This window comes from Pinus tabuliformis, chromosome 2_1, assembly GCF_031772625.1.
Source record: "Pinus tabuliformis cultivar Carrire ecotype Pingquan chromosome 2_1, CPIR1, whole genome shotgun sequence".
NCBI lineage: Eukaryota > Viridiplantae > Streptophyta > Pinopsida > Pinales > Pinaceae > Pinus > Pinus tabuliformis.
In genome coordinates this window covers 856084200-856110100 of record NC_142299.1, presented here as the reverse complement: position 1 = coordinate 856110100, position 25901 = coordinate 856084200, and the positions used below count along the sequence as shown (strand labels likewise).

The 25901-nt window shown below is 33.8% G+C and overlaps 1 protein-coding gene across 1 annotated transcript; it reads right to left on the bottom strand.

The window, feature by feature from the left end:
- Positions 1–7059: 7059 nt before the first annotated feature.
- On the bottom strand, positions 7060–22596 carry LOC149203358 (uncharacterized). The gene is made up of 2 exons (XM_089401838.1): positions 22453–22596; positions 7060–7359 (listed from the first exon to the last, which is right to left on the bottom strand). The coding sequence occupies exons 1-2, from the start codon at positions 22594–22596 to the stop codon at positions 7060–7062; spliced, it is 444 nt and encodes a 147-aa protein (XP_089257964.1).
- Positions 22597–25901: the final 3305 nt, after the last annotated feature.

Genomic DNA, 25901 nt, shown 5'->3' with positions numbered 1-25901 from the left:
GTCGCATAACCTCATTAGGAAACCACCACGTCTACCACTAATGAGGGATCCTTCCTTAGATCCGCAACTGCCATACTATCTGGACAACCATCCATATTGAGCCTTACTGCTACTTGATCTTTAAATATTGGCATCAGACACATAGTTGAACTGCTGATTATTTGTTGAGACAAAGACCCTATAGTGGTGTCGTTATTAATGTGGAACAAAGTATGCCTTTGACACTATAGAGGAATGATTAAAAAGAACCAATAGAGAGATATCGAACGAAGTAAGACTATTTTAAATCATATATGCCTCTCACCATCTGATCGTTCCAAAAAAAAACCAACAGAGAGAAATCTAACAAAGATGAGACTATTTTAAATTTTGATCGTTCCGCTACTAGGGCAGAAGGAAAGGCAAGTTCTCCCTGTCAAGTTGATTCAATCAATTAATTCAATTAATCACTGTAAGGGACTTCAAAAGTTTGCACCCGCGATGGCAGAACGAACAAGAAACACAACCAGTGATGAAAACAGGGTCATCTGCTCGGCTCAGGTGATTCACTGCAATCTGGATAGAGAGCTGAGTCATCAGGCGAACTACAGAGATCTTGACAAACGATGTGGGCTAGCGACGCCCATGATATGCCATGGCTAGATAGCCCATCGATATGGATATTGTTCTTCACTTTACGATCCAGAATGGATGTGCGGTGTATGAGATAACTCAGCGGGACTTCATCCGGGAACGCAGATCTCGACTTTCGCTCCATCGTAACGTGTATTACCTCGTTGACCATGGCGTTCAACAGAGCCCGTACTGAGATCATCGTGCCGGCTATCATTCCACTATTCACCATTTTCTTCTGCCTCTCCTCCATTGACAACGACCTCCATATCTCCAACCCGTACACCGTTTCCACCAGTGCCATCTTCTTCTTGCGATTCATCGCTTCTTTTGTCACGCGACGCTGCGGTTTTTTGGAGGTTTTGCGTCCACGAGGGCGACGAGCAGCTAACGTTCGATCCTGCGGCAAATTAACGAACTCCTCCCCGGTGGCTGGGATGTCCCATGAGAGGGATTCTGTGAGGAGGAACAACCCACTGCTCTTCCTAACGGACTCCATAGCATTAGTGAGATTAACAACGACTCCTATTCTGGCGAGCAAGAGACTTGTATACTTGTGCCGGAGATATCCAAGCAGCAGCTGGTAGCACACCCATCTCCTCAGCTGAGCCGAAGGATTATCAATGAAAGATTCCAATACGTTATCAGGGTCCAGCTCTTCCATTTCGAACCCCATGATCTGATAAAAATAGCTGGTCAAAATGTTGGAGGCCAAAAACAGCACCACTCAGGAGATCGCTGCTCAGGCAGAACAGAGAAACACCCAGTTTCAAACGCTCAGGAGATCGCTGCTCAAGCGTATGAAAAAAAATAAATTAACATAAGAAATCAATTTTCACTCTGATTTTTCAAGGATTTAGACTCACAATACACAGGCCTCTGATCCTGTGCTCTCATGCCATGATAAAAATAGCTAAAACACACAATTACAGAAACTCAAATCATATATTATGCACAAATGGTGTATGTGTAAAGACACTCACACACGGATTTACATTCAGATTGCTCTATTAAATAGAGTTTCTGAGATCCAACTTATTCCTAAATTAGATAGAGAGGTTGAGAGAATTTCTCAACCAACACAAACCAACTTCTTAAATATGGAATGTAAGCATTAACTCCAACAAATACTCTATCAAAGAGAAATATCATTATATTCACAAATACATAGATTAAGCCTACTATGATTTATTTTTCACTAAAACTCCGCTACTCCCGTCCACCAATATTGATGACTCGCTGAGCTATCGTCCTCATACGAACAGGCGATATTAATGTGTTAATAGACTTATACCTATGCTAGAGATCCAAGATCCGGTTATTGGGCATCCTTAGCACACAACAGCAATGGAGGACCAGTCTCCTTTGTCGTATAGATCCTCATAGGGGTTGTCGTGGGCAAAGAAGCACCGCGACAAATGTGTATTTGGAAGCACGTCTACATCTCAGTCAACTAAGAGGTGAAGTTAGTTTTAGTGCCATTGGACGCTGAATAATTTTTTTAGGTAGGCAAAACTACAGTTAAGAGGTGTTTCTCTCATATATATATAGAAATGGGGTCGTAAGCGTTTACATATATATTATAATTACTTGGAAGTCTAAGGGGATTTGAGATGAGGTATGGGTTTGATATTATTATTTTATACATACATATATATATCTATATATCTCTCTCTCTCTCTCTCTCTCTATATATATATATATATATATATATAAGAAAATAAAAGAGTAGAAGGGAAGGGGTTCTAATTTTTTTGGAATATACTATAGATAATGTTTATTTTCTTTAATAAGGTGCTTTGAAGAGATCCAATAAAACATCCAAAAAACATATTGATGAATTAGATAAAATGTATCATCATTTACTCACCAATACTTTTTTAGATGACCATAATGGTATAAATAGAAGAGCTTTCACACTTCGGAAGCCAAGGAAGTATATGAAAGAGGGGCTAAGCTATTCACACTTGGATATGAATTGCAAGGAACAAAGTCAATCATAGACCTTCATAAGTTGGAGGAATTAGACATGTGTTTCTCCAAGGTGGGTTGACCAAAATGGAAGAAATCCAGTTGAGTGCTCAAGCCATTCATGCTTGTGTTGATACAACATGAACTCTTAGAGCATCTTGTGAAGAGGTCAGTTTCACAATTTCCACTTGTCTTAGTGAGGTCATATCTCTAACATCGCCTCTACTTCCTTACAATAATGAGCTCATGATGGAGATATTGTAGTTGATAGTGGAAATCCTTCAAGGGTTGAACAACATGGTGCTTGCTACCTTTGAGAAGTAGTGCAAAATATTAGAACCCATGGTAGAGTTTAGATTTGGCACATTCATGCTATGTTTGAAATGTGATGACTTAATCCTTTAGAGATTCCAAAAAAATTACGTGAGAGTTACATGAGCTCATAGAGACCCTGTCAAAGCAAGCATGCAAAATATTGTGTCCTTGTTCTTAGAAGGATATGCGAACATCTGCAAGATACTAAGATCCAAACTATTGACCATTTGGAGGAAGGAACTAATTGTATCACGAGCTACCTATGATATAGTGAATAAGTAGGTCATGCAAAACATAAAACTTTTTAGACCAACGTCCCAAACTATAGAGTGGGTTTTAGCATTATATAGTGTAAAAGTCTACTTTCTTACTTAATACACTCAATCTATTTGACTTTTTTTCTATAGCAGTGGTGTTTAGACTAGTATCACCTATTTTAATCTATTTATACTAATCTTCTAGTCTCTCTCTCTTTGTTTTTCTTTCCTTCAGGGCTTCCTCAATCAGGTTTACATACCATGATAATACACTACTCTCTCCTTAGGCATAGAATTAGTCATTTTCAATATTAGTTGTATCCCACTTCCTAGGGGTACCTCATCTATTAACCTTATTAGAAATTATTTTTCTACTGGTTATTCCGAGGTTTTAAATATTCCACTAATCCTAGAAATTGTGTTATAAGAGGTGACACTTCATATCTTGAGTGCATCCAAGTCTTCCCTCCCTCCTTAAAAGGTCTAACAGGTGTTTCTGTCCTTCCTATTCTCCTTACCTCTAAATTTTCTATGACATAAACTGATTTTTTATTTAAATTGTTCAACTCTAGGTTGGCCCTTAGGTCTCATATTTGAAATTGTAACTATGATACCACTTGTCACATCTCCGGTGAATATTTTCTTTTGTTTAAGTGTCCACATATACATTAATCATCACTTTATTAGTAAATCACAACCACAAGCACCAAGTTGTATAATAAATATATTAACAATCAATCAAGTTAACTCATTTATATATATATATATATATATATATATATATCTTGTCATGATTCTCTTCATAATTTTTGTTCTTTCCTACATCCCTTTTGGCTCTTTTTTGGTTGTTGTTTCAATTTTCCTCCTCCAAAGTTGTAGCAACTCAACAAAGAAAGCCTATGCTCACTTAGATAGGAGGCGTCCTTGGTCTTGGCATCCCCCCTCAACGAGGGTTAGAGGTCAAACGCATGGCTCAAAGGAAGGTAAAATGCATGGCTCATCTCCTCTATACTCTTATTACATTAGTTTTTTTTTTTTAACTCTTTATGCAAGCAGTAACTTTCTTTCTTATTTCTCGAGAAGGGTGCCATTTGCCTCTAGTCGTTGCTCATCCCTCATGGGTATGATTTCCTTTGGTGCTACAAGTCAGATATCAGGTTCTATGGAATATTTTAAAGTTTCTTTATTCAAGGTATTCCTATTTAAGTTATTAACTTTTCTTTTTATTCTCTAACCATTGGAAATTTATTGTGTTTTTGCACCTTACACGAAGGGAGTAGAGAGCACTCTAAATAGTAAGACTCATCTTCATTTCCCTTAATTTATTGGTGACCTAGAATAGGTTCTCATGCTATTATGCCATAATATGGGCTAATTTCCCTTTACATGTTTCCAATGAGATATTAGCCCAAGGAATGCTAAGTTGCTCAAACAACGTGTATATTGTTTAAGTGTTCGTTAAGGACCCATATCAAACAACTAGGGTTGTTACTAGTCATGAGCTAAATGTTTCTCTTAAAAATGTATGGCTGAGAGGCCACAACTTTACTAATATTTGTTAATTAACATCATGACAACAACTTCAATGTTTTCTCCTTCAATTTGTTTTAGAGTTTCTTTTTAGGACAAACAGAAGATAACTATGGCCATTTTGGATATGATACTTGTAAGATTTTTTAAAATTAATAAAACATTTTCTTTGTTATTTCAAATGTGATCTTATGGCCGGGATTTATAATTTGGTGTTGATTTTTTTTTCTTATTTATTTTTCAACAATAGTGGTGGGGTTTCCTTCTTAGCTGAAGGTAAAATCAACTTTGTAATTGCAACTTAAACATTACAACTTATTACAAATTTATTATATTCATTTTGTATGGTCATTTTGACTCCCTACATCCTTTCATGTTTTACCATGTAATTAGTGTAAAGAGGCATTGTTTCCCTTGCATGCAATTTAAGTTTCCACCCACATTTAATTAAATACATATTTAAGGAGTTATATGTAGTTATATCATAAAGGAAAGGATTATTTTCCCTGTAGAGCACTCTTTGTTTTATTATTGTTATGCTAAGAAGTTACACATGTGTCTCCCAATGAGGTACTAGCCCTTCCTTTTTTATTAATTATTTATCCTTAATTTTTTTTAATAAAATAAATACTAAATACGAGGGAACAATTCTCATGCATACATTTATAATTTACAGAGACTATACAATGTTATTTTAGTTTAATCACCTATTCTCTGTACTCTTTCTCCCCTGCACTTGCCCATTGTGTTTTCTATTCCTGCAACAACAATCTCAAGATACACAATACAAGCATGGAGGCATTTATTCACTAACAAGTCATACACACTCACCATATTTTTCTAACTACATACACACATTAGCTTTCCCATTTTTTATTATTTCTCTTAGTGAAAAAGACCTTCTGGGCCTCGTGACTTCACCCAACCATCTTCCCTTGGTAGCAATGTTTTCATGAAATAAATATGTTTTCAATCTTCTAATCCTAACATTCAAGATATTTTTCACGAGTATCTATCTCCAAGTAGGGTATTGGTGGTTGTTATCTTTTTCTTTTAAAGTAGCTTCATCTCCATCCAACATTAATCTTCTGAACTCCTTTAGAAAATCTTTGCACAACCATTTCCTCTATTGTTCCCCCTTTCTCTTCCTACATTCTCTTCTTTCTTTGAGCTTTCCACCCACCCCGCAAAGAGAAGAAAGATCCCGTGGAGGTGAGGAGTTGCTCCCTTTTTTCTCTTGTTTCTTAGGGCATAACTAGTTCATTGATTATTTTTTGACTAAAAAGGGAAGGCTTAACTCCCCCAATGGTCTTTGTCACATTTTCCCAATATATATATATATATATATATATATATATATATATATTTCCACTTATTTTGGTAAGATAAAATATTCACACACATATTACTGTTATAATAATTTCCTATAACATTAACACACATTTATATTACAATATTCCAAATTTGTCAATAAAAAACATGTATATTTTTTCTGTCATTTAATTTGTTCATATCTATTAAAGTTTCGAGTCCTAAATCATAAAGTACTTGAGTCTTTTACCAAATATATTACAAAAAAAAAATTACCCAAACATAACATAAAACAATTACATTATATTATTTAAAACATGAAACTTATATTACTAAAAAAAACACTTTTTAACAATTCAACATCCTTGAAATTTACTATTTCATAAAATAATCTGACATTTTGTTATTTCCAATAAAAAGATTACTTAAAAAATCAAAACATTTAAAATAAAACTCGAAAACAAAATGATAATGACCTAAAAATTAATTAAAACAAAAATCTAAAAATTTAAAACAGAATTTAAACACAAAATGATAATAATGTGTATCACATATTATTTTAAATCCATGCTTTTAAATCCATGGTTGACTAAACATAATTGTATCATAATATATGTACAGTGGCAACATCCTTATACATCCAAACTAGGCGAGCCGCACATAAACAGATCATATGCAGATTATGCAAGTTGGAAAATTTTGTCTCTACAATACAGGACATCAGAAGTCTACTTTGTTACCATATTTAAAATTTGGAAATTACTATAATATCATATTAAAAAGTTTAAAATTCATACTCAAATACAACTAATAATTGATAAGATAAAAGTACAAAATAAAAATGTTAAATATTACTCTATCACAATCATTATAACTCTATAAATATTTTCTTATAATAAAAATGGTTATAATTGTATGAAATATCACCAATTTCTGTAAGTTTCAAGGGAAAAGGTCCAAACCAAATCCATGCAACAAAATAAGGAAAAATATACGGCATTCCTAAATTTCCTGAAACAGAGAAACTGAAAAAATAATTTCCTGAAACAAAGAAACAGACAAACTAATCTTTCTTTGTGGATTTGCCACAAAGTGACGGCTGAATGTAAGGGATGACACCTCCACCAGAGATGACACCTTTGATCAAAGTATCAAGTTCTTCATCTGCTCTAATGGCCAGCTGCAAATGCCTTGGAGTAATACGTTTAACCTTGTGATCTTTACTGGCATTTCCTGCCAGTTCTAAAACCTCTGCACAAACATACTCCAGAACGCCTGCAGCATATACTGCTGCGGTAGCTCCTACCCTAACATTTGAAGGTACTCCAGACTTCAAGAAACGGTGGATCCGTCCCACTGGAAACTGCAATAAGAAAAACGTTTCAGTCCATTTCAGTCCACATACTACAGGAGCCCTTTGTGAGAGTATTTGAATTTTTACATTTCAGAAATGATATTTCTCTCAGGAAAAAGCATGCTAAACTTAATTCATTAGGATCAAGATTTTGACATGAAAATTTATAGAAAATAAACAGATACAAACTAAGTCTAGAGAGTTCAACATATTACAGGAATTGTGTGGAGTTCTTCTTCACGGAAGTATTTGAATTATTACAGAGCTTCATCGGAGATGTTTCATCCTAAAAATAAATCTCTGGAATTACTTCAGTTGAATCATGAAAATCGATAAATACAAATGCAAGTAAAAGAACTGAAAAAACTGCTCCACATAGTAACGAGGCATGTATTCGGATTGTCACGGATGACATTGTTCTTGATTAGTGAATTACTATTTTAGGGGTTGAGATTTTCATGCTTTTATTTTTAAATATTAAATTTTAAATTATTTTTTACTTATTTATAATAATTTGATTTAGAATTATAATTTAGTTATGTTTAGTAATTTTGAATTTTTAATATAAATAGTATAAAATGTATGATAAAATAAAACAAATTTACTGATGTTTATTTTTTTTGGGTATATTTTCAATGTATATGATTATGCTGGTTGTCACATATTAGACACTTATCTAATATAATATTTAATAAGTTGTTAGATATTTATAGTTTTTCAAGACACTTATCTAAGACAACATTTAATAGTGACAAGGTGAGCCAAGAGCTATGTGTTTCTTCTTCCTCTTTTCTCTTTTTGACAACACACATCCATAAAGAAATTGAGTAGGAGACTTCATATTTACAAAGCCATTCACAACTAATAGGGAGATCGCTCAATTAATTTTTCTATATCTGCTATTGTCTACAATGTTTGGGATGGTACTTTTTCATCATTGATGCACCGCCACTTGGTTCACGTATTTGTAGAGGTCAGGCTATTAGGTTCTAGGTGCAAAAGAAATTCTCCCTTGGAATTATTAGTTTTGCTAAAAGTAATGACTAAAGCTAAAAAAATGGACTATTATGGTTATGTTTTAGATGAAGTAACTAGGGTTTCCAAAAAAGAGAAATTTTGATATTGCAAAAATTTAAAAACTAGTCTCTACAAGTAATATAAACAAATATTTGTAATACAAGCAAATAAGGATGATTTCTTCTCTAAAGAACTGTATATGAGTTGTAATGTATGAGAAATGAGATGTAATGTATGTGAGTGAACACCTTCATGTATGAAGAAGACTTTTTGGAATTTATGGAGAATGGGTTCTTAAAGCATGATCAAGCAACCTAATTTCCATAAAATTAAACTTGTAAAAATAAGAAAAAAAAAACAAGATTCATGTTTGAATGTAGAGTTTTGTAAATGACTCTTTGGGAACCAAGATTTTCTTTATATGAAAACTTGCATATGTTAGTCAACCATAAGAATCCAGGGGCAACATTGGTTATCTAATGTCGAATTTGTGATGTGATAGCACTTGCTGGGAATCACGATTTTAGTTAGACCAAAAGAAGCAGGTGTTAGCCAAGGATGGGGAGGATTCGTTTATCCAATGTACAACAAACTCAAGTTTAAATTTGATAATATGGAAGGATTCATTGGAAAGCAAACCTATAATACTATGGGGCTAGAATATCAAGGCAATGACAAAGTGAATATTGTAAAGCTTCAGGCCATCAAGAGAGAGTTATAACATTGATGACGAAGACAAGGAATTTTGACTAGTTCATGAACAAAGTGATGGTAGTTGTGAATCTCATAGATGGAAAATTAACTTAATAAATTGTGGAAACATTTTTCAAAACCCTACAAAAGAACAATCAAATGTTTTTCATCTCCATTGTGGAGTCAAAAGATATATAAAAACTAACAACGCAACCGCTAATGGGATGTCTTTGTCTCATGAATCAAGAATCGACATGGATGAGTCACTATAACATGCTCTAGAAACTCAGGAACCCATTGGTAGAGGAAAATGTAGAGGGTGAAGAGATACATGTAATCATTAATTAGTTGAAAGATTGATAGATCCACGGGGGAGATGTAGAAGATTCATAGACATATCCACGATACAATATTACTACTACAAAAATATATAGTCACTATGAAACTTAATGGGAAAAGAAAAAGTGAGACCTAATCAAGCAAAACTAAAATGTCTCCAATATTGAAGATGATACACTTGATTCAATTTTCATCTCATTTCGAATCTTTGAAGAACATTACATTAAGGATCTTTGATTTCAAGATAGTGATACAATAATCGCATGAGAAATAATAGGAATCAAATCTTAGTATTGATAGTTTTGTTTGTATATAATATTACTTTAGTAGATGATCATCATGTTAAGGCCATAGGCAATGGTGTTCTTTTGTGTTAAGGGAAATGAGAAGAAATATGTTCCTAAATGTTTTTTGCATTCCAAATATAATATATAATATCTTTGAAGTATTGGAAAGTCATGTCAGCATGGTAATGATGTTGGATTAAGAGATTCAATATGCATAATCTTAGATAAGTCACTGAGTAGAAGACTTGATACAAAGGTCTAGATCAGATTAATATAATTTTACCATTGAATATGAGAAGTCGTAAATGTGTCAAAGAGCATGCATGAAATGTTTGAAGCATATACTAGAAGGGATTGTGGCATATCAACTATGGTCACCTAAATTTTAGGAGGCTTAATCTCTACTAGAAAATTTAATGGTTAAAGGAATACCCATATTCAAAGAGAAAACAAACATTTGTTAATGTTCCACTCTTTAAAAGCCTCAATGAGACACTTTTCTTGGAGCCTCCTATAGATGTGAGGAGAATCTATTACTTGTCCAGACACATATATGTGGAGCCATTGAAAATGAATTCTATTGGTTGTAGTTTTTATTTTCGAAAATTTACTTATGATTTTATGAGGAAAGTTTCGGTATTTTTCTTCAAGATAAAATGAGATACATTTACAAAAGGATTTAAGGTTGTAGTGGGAAATAAAACTGAAAATATTTCAAATTTCTTTTACAAGATGGAAGGGAGAGGGTATGTATCAAAGGAGGTTGCAGATTTTTATAAACAATAGGGAATTAGAAGACATGCACTACTAGATGCACTCCATAACAAAATGGAGTGATTAAATCAATGTATTACACCATTATGAACATGGCAAGGAGCATATTCAAAGCTACAATTGTTTGGAATGATTTTTAAAATATTTTTCTAACTAACCTAGCATCCTTTTGATATTATTTTATTTTATTATGATATTATAATGCCCTTTATATAACTAATTAACTTATAATAATTATTTTAAGTAAAATTATTTTATATTTATTCAATTTATTCATATATTATAAGGTCCTTTATTTAACTAGATTTCCTTTAAATACTAATTAACTTATAAAAAATTTATAATTTTTAACTAAATACCCATTAGAATTTTATATATTTATATATTGATCCGAGAGATTACTAATTAATTTAATAAAATAATTTTGACCCCGGTCCTAGATTCAAACTAGTTGTTGGTCAAGTTAGCCGTTGGAGGCTCTGCTCAGACTATTTAACTTACTACGCTGGATCTGTTTCTTCAACTTGTCGTGATGATGAAACACACTAGTTGGTTCGAAAAGCATCGACAAATGATTTCCATGTGATTTTCCCCGAAAAATCTCTCACAAACTTGATATGGATCACAGAAGCCTGAACTCTATAAAGGAATTTTCTTCTTCATTCTAGATATTCAACATACCTTTAAAGAATCATATTGCGAAAGGTTATGTTCTTGAAGAATGGTGGAGTGGAACAAATTCAAGTGATTCTCATTTCTAAGTTTTTAACTATATTTCCCAAGTGCATGTCCTATAAAATCTAAGGAGATAATATAATAATATGAGTTAAAAAGATGAATTTTCATTTGGTACACTGAATTTTCATTTGGATACTTTTTGGAAGAAAATTTTGGAATGGTCAATGGAACGAAGGAGTATACGGTAAAAATCTCTCTCTCCCAATAGATGGACATGTGAAATGTTGACTAAAGCAAATCCATTCACAAATATTTCCATTTTTACGGGTGCATATACTAAAATATAGGTCTTCTTCTAGCCATGAATCAACAAATTCAATGAGAAATTAGAGAACTAAGGCTTGTTCTTTTAGTGAGTTAGTATATTTAGTGAGAGAGAAAAAAGGATGCCAAGGGAATAGCAATGTGATGAGCAACAATTCATGTAAAGAGAATTAGAGGGAAGCAATTGAAGCTTTTAAAGAGAATTAGACATGGGATGCTATTGGTCTAGCAACAACTTTGGATACTCTTAGGAATATATTATCCATTATAATTTGAAATAAATGGTTATTTTACCATATGGATGTTAATTGAGCTTGAAAGGGAATTCAGAAGAGGTGTATGTATATCAAAAATTGGGATTCTTAGTAAAAGAAAAATACAACAAAATCCACAAGTTGAATTAATTCCTCAATGGCATGAAGCAAGTTACAAGAGAATCTTATTTTTGATTCCCTTATGTTTACTCAAAGATGGATTTAGCAGGGGATGTCGTGAGATTTTTTTTTATACTAAATCAAAATAAGATATAACCCTTACAATTTTTATTTATGCTAATGACATGACATAAAAATAAAATATGATATTAGATGAATTCAAAGCTATGATCAAACAATATTTTCAGATAATAGACCATGGTCTAATGTAGTTATGGGAAGTGAACTCAATCAATATGCTCAAGGGATTTTCATATGGCATTGGAAATTAACTTTGGTTGACTAACTTTCCCTTTAGACAACAATACTTAATTTCAACCTCTTGTTATAGTGAGGAGAGACCCAAATTTCTGTGTTATTGTGAAAACTAGTATATATAGTTGACTTAGAGTTGTTCTTTCTCTCTATTTACCAATTGTGACTTATATTTTCCATTCATGAAAAATTTGGATTGGTTGGAATATGTTTCATGTACTTTTGACAAACAAAAAGTCTCTCATAAGGAAAGAATTTTGGGTTTCACCTAGGGCTGGTTTTTAGCCTAATATTTTTGTGTTTTGTCTATTGTTCATTGGCTATTGTGATCTCTTTTCTTATTGAAGAATTGAATGGTTTCATTTTTTCATGTATAGCTACTTGTTGATTGAAGAATAAAGAAAGAACTAATTGCATCAAAAGAATTATTTATCAATTGTGAAAATCTATTCTAGTCCTAGCTACAATAAATTTCAACACATGAGCCTGGGAACCACCCTACTTGGGAGATCCTAAAGGGAGTGGAATCCTAACTATGTGGGGGTTTTAAAGAAGAAGCAGTGGAATCCTACCTATGTGGGGGTTTTAAAGAAGTTACAATTTTTTATGTCTAGTTTTTGTTGTTTTTGGTACAATGGTTTTTCCTCTAGTGGTTTTGTGGTCCATGGTTTTTAACCCATGGTTTTGCTATTTTTATTAAGGAACTATGCCTGGATTCTTATAAAGCTTAAAAAGATTAACAATTTATAAATGGAACCAGAAATATGTATTGTATTATAATATTGTAAAAATAAATATATTCGAAAAAACATTTTTTATTTTCTAATTCATTTTGTTAATATGTATATTTGTATTTAATCTTATCTTTTCTGTTTTACTAACAATTTAGTCGAATCAATTAACTGTCTAAAGTTCAAACCTAAAAGAAACTCATTCTCAATAAATCTTTAGAGGAAATCCTTGCATTCATCTCAATTCTGCTCTATTATGGGCTACGTTTGTTCCATTTCTTCAAACGAAAATAGTGATACTCTAGCTTGTAACCCAAAAGCATAAAAAAGGTGTACGTTTCTCTAACAAAAGTAGTTGGCCTCCACGTTGGAAGACCGTTCCTCATCAGACCATCGATCTAGTTCAAAAACCACTCGCAACTATAAACTATGAAGTGCGCAGCATGACTGACCCACATTCGATAGACAAGAGTTTTAAATGGGTACTCAAAACCAATAACCACAGAACCTCCAAGATTGACACTTCCAACTTGAATGTGTGTGGAACATTGTTATTAAAACGGGAAATAAATCTGCTGCTATGGCCAGTTATTTCGTGAAAGTATAGAGGGCGGTATACTGAGATTTCTGAAAGAGATCGATAACTAGAGTGCTCTATTATGGGCTACGTTTGTTCCATTTCTTCAAACGAAAATAGTGATACTCTAGCTTGTAACCCAAAAGCATAAAAAAGGTGTACGTTTCTCTAACAAAAGTAGTTGGCCTCCACGTTGGAAGACCATTCCCTCATAAGACCATCGATCTAGTTCAAAAACCACTCGCAACTATAAACTATGAAGTGCGCAGCATGACTTACCCACATTCGATAGACACGAGTTTTAAATGGGTACTCAAAACCAATAACCACAGAACCTCCAAGATGACACTTCCAACTTGAATGTGTGTGGAACATTGTTATTAAAACGGGAAATAAATCTGCTGCTATGGCCAGTTATTTCGTGAAAGTATAGAGGGCGGTATACTGAGATTTCTGAAAGAGATCGATAACTAGAGTGCTCAGTATTCGAGCTAAGCGCAGTTTTGTAATTGACAGTCACACACAGAATGTATCAAAACCAGCAATGAAGCCTGATAAGAGAAAGGAATTGCTAAACAATGAATCTGTAATTGAGTACACTATCACTACCCAACGAATCAATGGTTTAAGGCAAACAACAACATCTAGTTCAGATATATGAATACCGACTTGATGAGGTTTCTTCCTAAACACAATCTTGTCTGCATCGACGAGTCACTCTTCGCACTTGTTATTCGCTGAAATCCCCAGGTTCGAGTTCGATAATTTCATTCATTCAATTCCATTTTATGTACTATGTAACATATAACCTCAGCGCCATGGATCTCATCAAGAGCTAAAGGCATGAACCTTAAGTTGTCCTTGTCAGGTCCTCGACTAAGTGACCCATGGCTCTGAAAACTCGCTACTTAAAAACTGGTCGTCAACTATAGAGACCCGCGAGACGCTCTGAAAACTCTCTACTTGAAAACTCCCACTGCTCGCTTCAATTCGAAATCAATGTTGTCTGTCAAAAATGGAGATTGACGCACCTTTTCACCCAATGGTCTTACCTTTTCTTACACAAAATCAAACATCAAATGGACTAGCAAGGAACAACCGATTGGGATGTGTCGTTCGAGCCAATAAAACATCAAAACCATGGAAACCAGAAGGATGCAGTCGAGGGGGTTTCTGGAGGTGGTCCAAAAAGATATTTCTAAAATTTTTTCTTAATTCTAAATACGGCAAGAAGCCATTAATGTCCTAAGATTTTAATGGTTCTGTTGGAATTTAATTCCAACTGCAACAATGAACAACTGTACATGAATCTGATTTGCAGTAAATGTTAAAGGTGTTCGGTGCCGCCAAGTCACCTTTGATATTTCTGGACATTAATATGCATTAAAGTTTGAGTTGATTTCCCCTGCAGACAGCCGACTTGTTTTTGATAAAGGCATCACCGCCTTGCTGCAATAAATTCTGAGATAAACATTAAAAGATATTTTGTAATATTTTATTGTTTTAATCAGATATCTTTCAGCATATAAATACCGCACAACAGTTCTGTTTTAAAGTTAGTAGAAGAGGCAGCAGCAGCTGAAGAATCACACAGAGCAGAGGAAAGCACGCAGCAGCGTGAAGAGGAAGAAGAATAATTTCAGAACAGTGAAATGCACAGCAGTGCAGAAATTTGAATGTAATTTGTTTTTATGTTCAACTGTGTGGAACAGAATCGTTCTTAGTGAATTTCTGAAGTAGATGTTCAGCAATAGAAGTTTTGAAATTCCCTCAGTATGAGGAAGACAAATCTGTAACAGTTAGTTTATTTTGATAAATACAAGTAAATTTTTCCTGTTTCTGTTACACCGTCACCGTTGCTGAAACACCTCGTAACTCAAAAATTACTTGACGTCAAAAGTTTACGTTGCTGAAACACGACGATCAGCGTTGCTGAAACACCTGTTTCAGCAACTGAAAAAAAAAACTGTGTTGCTGAAACACCGTTTCCAGCAAGCGAATTTTTCTGTTTTTCTGTGTAAAAACAGAGTGCGATTTTTGTCTGTTTGTTATGGAATTTATCAGAAAATTCCAACATGGTATCAGAGCTAGTCTAGGCACTCAGTGAGTAAAAAACAGAGATTGTTTTTCACTGTAGGAGCTGTAAGAAGTTTGTTAAGCAGATTTTTCTAGCAGAGAAAGTTTTTGCTTGTTTTCAAAATACAGTCAGTATCTTTTCTTTACCAATACAGGTTAAGATGGCAGATGCTGGAACAGGTTTGACAAATCCCCAACTACCTCAGTTTAATGGGAAAAATCACAGTTATTGGTCCATAACAATGAAAGCATTGTTTGCTTCTCAAGGAATATGGGAGTTGGTTGAAACAGGTTATGCTGAACCTGCAGATGCAACAGCACTGGCTGCTTTGACAGCAGCAGAAAGAGACCAGTTGAAGAGTGACAAGAAGAAGGATGCCAAAGCCCTCTTTTTCCTCTTCCAATCAGTACATGAAAGTGTTTTTCCGCGGATTGCAGCAGCAACAAAATCTAAAGAGGCATGGGATATTCTCCAAACTGCCTATCAAGGCATGGAGAAGGTGAAGACTGCAAAGTTGCAGATGTTGAGGAGAGACTTTGAAAATCTCAGCATGAAGGAATCTGATACAATAGATTCATTCTTCACCCAGGTTATTGGCTTGATAACCCAGATAAGATCTCATGGTGAGATTCTTGAAGATAGAAGGATTGTAGAGAAAATCTTGAGATGTTTACCCTCAAGGTTTGAATCTATTGTGGTAGCAATAGAAGAAACAAAAGATCTCTCACAGTTCACGGTAGATGAGCTGAGTGCTTCTCTGTTGTCTCATGAACACAGACTGAGTAGAGGAACAGATTCCTCTTTTGAGCAAGCATTCAAGACTCAGATGTCTTTTGGCCAAAGAAGAGGTGGAGGCAGAGCAAATTACAGAGGTCGTGGAAGAAGCCAAAACAGAGGCAGAAATTATCCAGCTAGCACAAGCGGAAGGAGCTGCAATCAGAACCAAGCTGAAGGTTCAAGCAAACAGCAAGCTCATGGACAAAGGTATGACAAATCCCAAGTCCAATGTCATTATTGTAAAAAATTTGGGCACTATGCCAATGAATGCAAGAAAAAACAAAATGACATGAACAATAGGCAGAATGTTAATTTTGCAAATGAAGAAGATAAGAACCCAAAGAATGTGTTGTTAACATGTAACATAGCACAAGACAAACAAGATGATTTTTGGTTCTTAGACTCAGGTTGTAGTAATCACATGACTGGAAATATTGCAATGTTTGCCAATCTGGATGAAAATGTGAAATCTGAGGTAACAACAGGGACTGATGATAAGATAACTGTCAAGGGTAAGGGCAGTGTCAATATCCGAGCAAAAAATGGAGAACAGATGACTGTGCAAGCTGTATACTATGTACCTGGTCTGAAATGTAATCTTTTGAGCATTGGACAGCTCATGAACAAAGGTTACAACGTGTTCTTCAAAGATGATTTGTGTACTATCAGAGACATACCTCCAAGTAAGAAGATCATTGCACAGGTGCAGATGACCAGCAATAGAATGTTTCCTCTCAAACTCAGGGCAGATTTGAAGGAAGGCAGAACTATTGCGGCTGTAACACAAGAAGTCTTTCAAGAACAGGTGAAAGATGTGAATTGGTTGTGGCATTTGAGATTTGGACATCTCAATTTCGGAGGCCTGAATTTGTTGCACAGAAAGGGCATGGTAAAGGGATTGCCGTTGATTGAGAAACCGGACAACCTTTGTGAAGGCTGCATCTTGGGCAAGCAACATAAAGAAAGCTTTCCAGCAGGAAAGAGTATAAGGGCAAAAGCACCATTGGAAATTGTTCATTCTGATGTGTGTGGACCGATGCAAATACCATCATTTGCTGGAAATAGATATGTTTTAACTTTTATTGATGATTACACCAGAAAGACATGGGTGTATATGCTGAAACAGAAGAGTGAAGTGTTTGAGAAATTCCGCCACTTCAAAACTCTTGTTGAAAAGCAAAGTGGGCATTATATCAAAGTGCTCAGAACAAATAGAGGAGGAGAGTACATCTCCCAAGAATTTCTGCGTTTTTGCAGAGAAAATGGCATACAAAAGCAGTTCACAGCAAGGTATACACCTCAGCAAAACGGTGTTGTTGAAAGAAAGAATAGGACCATTCTTGACATGGTCAGAAGTATGCTGAAGGCAAAACACTTGCCGTATGAGTATTGGGCAGAAGCTGTTACTTGCGCAGTTTACATCTTGAATAGATGCCCAACTAAAGCTGTCATGAACAGAATACCAGAAGAAGCATGGAGTGGTCAAAAGCAAACTGTCACTCACATGAGAGTATTCGGTTGTGTGGCATATGCACATGTACCAGATCAGCTAAGAAAAAAGCTTGATAGTAAGGGGGAGAAGTGTGTCTTTATTGGCTATTGTGATGAGTCAAAAGCATACAAACTCTATAATCCATCCACCAAGAAGTTAATAGTAAGCAGAGATGTGCAGTTCATTGAAGATGAAGCTTGGGATGGAAGCTTGGAAAAAAATGAATGTGAAGACAATTGTGTCTCATGAAGAAGAAGAGGAAGGGACAGCAGCAAATAATCCTTCCTTGGTGGCTCCTCCTACACCACAGCAAGTACAACAAACCACACCACAAGCTGGAATCCGAACAGCCTTGAGAAGTCAAGGAAGAACAGTTGCTGTTACACCACAAACAGCTACTGCTGAAACACCACAGGGATCAAATACACCCTCAAGTTCGGATGGAACTCCAAGCACACCAAGAAGACCAAGATTCAGAAATCTGAATGAGATTTATGAACAAGGAGAGGTAAGTAACAATACCGGTCTGAATTCATTATTTGCTTTGTATTGTCATATTGATGACCCAATCCATTTTGAAGATGCTGTAAATGAAGATAAATGGATTGAAGCAATGAATGAAGAAATTGGTGCAATTGAGAAGAGTAAAACATGGGAGTTAGTGGATCTCCCTAAGGCAAAGATGCCATTGGAGTTAAGTGGGTTATAAGACCAAGAGCAATGCTGAAGGTAAGATTGACAGGCACAAAGCAAGGCTTGTTGTGAAAGGCTACAAGCAGCAACAAGGCAGAGACTATGATGAAACCTTTGCACCAGTAGCAAGGATGGAAACAGTCAGAACAGTGTTGTCTATTGCAGCACAACACAAATGGAATATTTATCAGATGGATGTTAAATCTGCATTCCTGAATGGAGTGTTAAAAGAAGAGGTTTATGTTGATCAACCTCCGGGCTATGAAGTTGAAGGACAAGAGCATAAAGTTTGTAAACTGAAGAAGGCTCTTTATGGGCTGAAGCAAGCTCCAAGAGAATGGTACAGCAGAATTGATGCTTATCTTATTGAGAATGGGTTTGCTAAGTGTGATGGTGAACCCACACTCTACATAAAGCAGAATGACGGTAAGATTATTATTGTTGTTTTATATGTAGATGATCTGATTTTTACTAGCAATGATGCTTCTCTCATTGTTGATTTTAAAGCAGTCATGAAGAGTGAATTTGAAATGACTGACTTGGGCTTCTTAAGATATTTTCTTGGAATTGAAGTAGACCAAAGTGAAAATGGTGTTTTCATTTCTCAAGATAAATATGTAGAAGTTGTTTTGAAGAGATTTAACATGCAGAACAGCAAGGCTGCTGTGACTCCAACAGTAGTGGGGCTGAAATTAACCAAAGAAGACAACAACAAATATTTTGATCCAAAATTGTACAAGAGCATAGTTGGCAGCCTTATGTACTTGACTGCAACTAGGCCGGACATTATGCACGCTGTGAGTTTAATTTCCAGATTTATGGAAAGACCGAAAGAGACTCATTGGCAGGCAGCCAAGAGAATTCTAAGGTATGTGAATGGAACGAAGGGGTTTGGTATTTTATACTCCTCTTCTGAAAGTTTCATGTTGACAGGTTACACTAACAGTGATTGGGCTGGAAGTGTTGATGATAGGAAAAGCACATCGGGATATGTGTTTCATATGGGATCGGGAGCCATCTCATGGGCTTCCAAGAAGCAACCAGTTGTGGCTTTGTCAACAGCAGAGGCAGAGTATGTGGCAGCAACAGCAGCAGCATGCCAAGCAGTATGGCTGAGAAGAGTTCTCAAAGATTTGTGTCATGAACAAGAAAATGGCACAACCATTTACTGTGACAATAGCTCAGCAATAGCATTGTCTAAAAACTCTGTTTTTCATAAAAGAACAAAGCACATAGACACCAAATATCACTTCATACGTGAATTGGTTAACAATGGTGAGATTGTTTTGCAGCACTGCAGAACAGAGGATCAGCTTGCAGACATCTTGACAAAACCATTAGCAAAGAAAGGTTTTGATCATTTCAGAAAATGTTTGGGTATGCAGCAGTTGAAATTAAGGGGGAGTGTTGGAATTTAATTCCAACTGCAACAATGAACAGCTGTACATGAATCTGATTTGCAGTAAATGTTAAAGGTGTTCGGTGCAGCCAAGTCGCCTTTGATATTTCTGGACATTAATATGCATTAAAGTTTGAGTTGATTTCCCCTGCAGACAGCCGACTTGTTTTTGATAAAGGCATCACCGCCTTGCTGCAATAAATTCTGAGATAAACATTAGAAGATATTTTGTAATATTTTATTGTTTTAATCAGATATCTTTCAGCATATAAATACCGCACAACAGTTCTGTTTTAGAGTTAGTAGAAGAGGCAGCAGCAGCTGAAGAACCACACAGAGCAGAGGAAAGCACGCAGCAGCGTGAAGAGGAAGAAGAATAATTTCAGAACAGTGAAATGCACAGCAGTGCAAAAATTTGAATGTAATTTGTTTTTTTTTTTATGTTCATCTGTGTGGAACAAAATCGTTCCTTAGTGAATTTTTGAAGTAGATGTTCAGCAATAGAAGTTTTGAAATTCCCTCATTATGAGGAAGACAAATCTGTAACAGTTAGTTTATTTTGATAAATACAAGTAAATTTTTCCTGTTTCTGTTTCACCGTCACCGTTGTTGAAACACCTCGTAACTCAAAAATTACTTGACGTCAAAAGTTTACGTTGCTGAAACACGACGATCAGCGTTGCTGAAACACCTGTTTTAGCAACTGAAAAAAAACTGTGTTGCTGAAACACCGTTTCCAGCAAGCGATTTTCTGTTTTTCTGTGTAAAAACAGAGTGCGATTTTTGTCTGTCTGTTATGGAATTTATCAGAAAATTCCAACAGGTTCTTCATGTGTGTCTCGAATTGATATTTTAACAACCATTAACCATAAGATGTACACCATCCGATAGATGTCATAAGAGGTGTCTGGAATAGCAAACGGTTTTCAAAAATGAACCTAGCGCACACCCGTTTACACGGATCTCTCATTGAATAGTAAAAGTCACAGACATATATCATTTCACAACAATGACCAACATAAACGTTGAAAAAATCAAAAGGAAATTGCAGTATCAATATTGGAAAACATTAGAACCATAGTTACCAAATTCGGCCGTACTGCCGAAAAAAATTCGAAAATTCGTTTATTCGATTCGATTTGCGAATTAATTCGAAAATTCGGGTTCGATTCGGTCTTTCTCTATGTACGCCTTCTCTGACCTTGGCAGGCTTCCAACGCTTATCCTACGGTTGGTGCTTGGCTGAGCAGCGTTGCCCCTAACCCACCTTGGGGCAGAGATGATACCTTCGGGCAGTGATGCCGCAGCGGATGATGCCCTTTTCACGGACCTCGTGATAGTTCTTGCGATAGATCCCTTTCTCTCGTCTCGCTAGCTTGGGTGATATGCCCTAGCGCTATTACTTATATAATATAGTATAGGCGGCCAACTTATTGAGGCAGAGAAAGGGGTGGTCCTTCGGTTCTTAGCTCACACTTACATAACTTAACTTCGTGAAAGGCCTCGTCCAAATAACTTTTTACATGCAATCAATCAATGAGTGGTTTAATGAGTTAATGTTATTATACATTTCTAATTGAGATTTCAGTTTCCAATTTATATTTCAAAACTTTTTTCAGATTTAGGAAATAGTATAAGAATATGGTTACTAAATGATAATGTTACCTGTCAGTTTATGCAATAAAAAGTTTACAGTAAATTTAGCAAGTTTGTAATGAAATATGTAAAAATTTATAATTTTTACGATAATTATGTGTTTATAGAGTAAAACAAAAAATATATATGATATATATAATTTGTAAATTTGTAGATTTATTAAATTTAAACAGATATATTTTAAAAATAGAAATATTGCATGAATTATATTAGTAAAAAGCAGAAATACTACTTGAATTATATTAGTAAAAAGCAGAAATATTGCTTGAATTATATTAGTAAATGGATTTTATTTTTAAAGTGGATTTTTTTAATTAAGATTTTGAGTAAGTATTAAAGTATACATATTAATATTTTTTATTATTTTGAGTAAGTATTAAGTATTAAATTATATAGATTAACATTTTGTATTATACTAAATAATAGATGTTGTTACTATACCTTATAAAGTAGAGGTGAGTTTGGTTTGAAAAATAAATAATTAGCAATTGATAATATAAGCATATATTTTTAAAGACTGTTTGCACACACTTAATATACCATTTCATTATGAACATAAAATACTTAATAATGTGGAATTTATGTGGTTCATTGTAATATATTATTTCTTGAAAATTCACTCTATATTAAATGTCATAATTTGTGGTCCAAGTGGGTGAATGAATCAATACAAAAATTCTTAAATCTTACCATTTTACTTGCTATTTTAAATATAAAACTAACCTAATTGGTTCAATATATAATTTTATTTGTAATATTTATAATTGAAACAATTTTAAAAGAGTTTTTGTTGTTTTCAATGTTATAATTGTATATTTAAATTATTTAAAATATTGGAATAAGAAGTATACTACCGAATTTTTTTCGTATTAAATTTTAAGTAACCAAATTTTTTAAACTGGATTTTTCCTCTCAGTTTTATCATTAGCGGCTGTGGTGGATTTTCCCTCCTGGAGGCCCTTCGCAGCTTTGACGAATTGATTGCCTTTTACTTTCGGTAGGCCCTCGGCACCTTTGCCAGATTGATTTTCTCCCACAACCATTGTCTCTTCCTGGTATAAGCGCTTGGATAATCAAGTAGATCTATAGACCTGCAAATGTCGTCTTTTTCTCAAAACCCACTTTACATGGGTTACAGATATCTCCCACTCTTGGATAATGCAGAAAAAAAAATAGCTTAATAGAGCAGTGCGAACGTGCAGAAAGACTGTTTGTATTTGAGCATGGAAAACAGTGGATAAAAGACCTGAATAAGTACCTTGAGCTTTCAGAGGTGGCGATGTGCACCTTTCTTACTGTTCGGTCCGCTCTTCTGAGCCATCAAGAATGGTGTTGGGCTCTTCTTATCTCTCTATTTATAGAGATTAGGTAGGGAATTGACCAGGGGTAAAAGTACTTTAACACCGGAGCGGGCAAATATTATTTAATGCCGAATTTGCCGGCTCCCATGTTATCGCGTTATGGCTGGTTACCTCTTTCCGTACTTTAAGGGTAAGTCGAAGATTAAAATACTTAGTATTAAAATTAAGTAGTATTTTAAAAAATATTAAAATATTTATTCTTAAAATTATATAGTATTTTTAAAAAATAATTATTATAAAATGGGTAAAAGTATTTTAAGGGGTATGTCCAAGTTTAAAATAATAGTATTAAAATTAAATAGTATTTTTAAAAAATAAATATTAGAAATTAAATTTTAATAGTTAGTATTAAAATTAAACTCTACTATTAGAAAAGATGTTAAATAATTATATATATATATATATATATTAATATTAATATCAATATTAATATTAATATTAAGATTAAGATTGGGTAAAGATTTTAGGGTGGTAAAGTTATTTTAAGGGTAAATCTAAGTTTAAAATACTTTAGCATTAAAATTAAATAGCATTTTTAATAAATAATTATTATTAAATATGTTAAATGGTATCTTCAAGTTGAAGTAACAAGACAATTAAATATTTTAAATTAAGAAGACATTGTGTCAAAGAAAAAAGTGTAAAATTAAAATATGAATATTGTAAAATATGTTTAAAAAACTAGTTAATTAATGGGAAGAAATAAATTTTATAAAATAAGTTAGAAAATTTCAGGATGAATATATTATTATTATTATTATTAAAATCCAATTTTAAGGTCACGGCCAAGCCACACACCAATTGGTGTATGAGACCCTTTTGGGACAAGAGACCCACCTCCCTGAGGGTCACCTCCACACTGTTATGCTATAGATGAGAGAGAATATATAGTGTAAAATAAGTTGAAACGTTATGAGGAATATAAGTGAGAGGGGATAAATATTATAAAACAATTCAAAATATTTAGAAAATTTAAGTGGATATATAGGTTACAATCTCCTAAATCATAAATCATCATATCTCCCTAAAAATTAGAAATTGGGTTGGGGTGCCATACCATTCCCTATACCTTATACCTGTATAGGGGTGATGTTACCACATTAGCATTGAAGAATATTATATTAAAAATTCCCACTAAAATGTAGGGAGGATGCCAATTCTTAGTTCTAGTTTTGGCCGGGCTTAGACATCTTGGTCTTAGTATCAACTACGAGCTTCTAACGGATGTGGCTTCTACACGTTGGATATATCTCGAGAGAGGTTTCTAGCTCCTCATCAACCATTTGTTTTGAAAAGTTCAAACAAAAATTAAATTTCATTAAAAAATAATTTTAAAAAATTAAGTTTATATGTGAACATGATTATTTCAATAAAGCTTAATGATGTGGAGAAGATTTGGTCCATACTTAGTACAATATGATAAATCCCAAATTATGAATTAAGTTTCATTAACCATAGGATTTAATTTTATATATATAAATTTTAAATATTATAAAATAAGTGAGAGCATTTAAGTGAATATATACATTAGATTGTCTTAAATGATAATTTCTCTTTTACATATAATAATAAATAAATATTTTTAATTTAAAAAACCACTCATAGTAATTAATCATTAGTTTAGAGGTGCTCTATCACCCACTATATTGACATAGGGGAGATGTTGCCACATTGGCATTAAATAATAATAATTCCAATGAAAATGTGGGGTTGGTTCTAAGTTACTATTTGCAGTGGTCTTTGGTCTTTAGACATCTAGGTTTTAGGATGAATGAGCTATGAGTTTCTTAAATAAGTGGATTTCATGCTATTGCATATATATGAGTAGGTTGTTAGTTTCTCATCAACCATTTATTTTGAAAAAATCAAACAAAAATCAAACTACATAAATAATAATAATAAAATTAAGTAGGTTTATTTTTGGACATGATTATTTTCATAAAACATAATCATATGGACAAGATTTCTTTGTATTTAGTACAACACCATAAATTCCAGAATATAAGTTTGTTTTCGTTAACCATATGATCTAGAGTTATATAGATATATTTTAAATATTATAAAACTAGTTAAAATATTTAGAGAATTTAAGTGAATATATAGATTACAATGTCTTAAATAATAATTTGTCATTCGTGTCTAATAATTAAAACTTATCTGTCATCTAAAAATTTGCACATAATAAATAATATTTGGGTTATACCACTTAGTATACATGCATATGTTGCAACATTAGCATTAAATAATATTATATTAAAAATTCAAACATAAATTTTGGGATGTTGTAAGCTCTAGGTTTTGTTCTCTCTTAGTTCTTGTCTATGGTAATATTTAGATGTCTGGGTCTTAGGATGAACTATGACTTCCTAATAGATGGGATTTCAGACTATTTCATATATCTCACTAAGTTGCTAGCTCCCATGAGACATTTATTTTGAAAAATTCACACAAAAATAAAACTACATTAAAAATAATAATAAAAAAATTATGTAGGTTTATGTGTGGAGGTAAATTTTTCAATAAAAATGTAATTGTGTGGAAAAACTTTCTCCATATTTAATACAACAAGTTAAAATACTCAGAAAATTTATGTAGCTTCCCATTTCTCAGCAAATTGATTTTTGTTAACCATATAATTTAAGTTATATAGATAAATTTGAAATATTGTGAAACAATTCAAATTTTTTAGAGAACTTAAATAGGTTGTGATTCTAAAGTCGATACTACTAGAATACCTAAAGGATGGTTTTGAGTTTTCAGACGTGGTGATTTGCACCTTTCTTACGGTCCATGCTTTGGAGCAATCAAGTGTAATACCCCTCCATTGCTATCATACTAGCCAATGTTAGATGGATTTATATAAGAAAAGTTAGGACTCGCAGTAAAAATTGGGGTAAATAATTTATTGCAAAATAGATAAAAGAAATTTAAATGCTTGGAAAATGGGACACCTAGAGATGAGACTCTTGCCAAATGAAATCTCATTG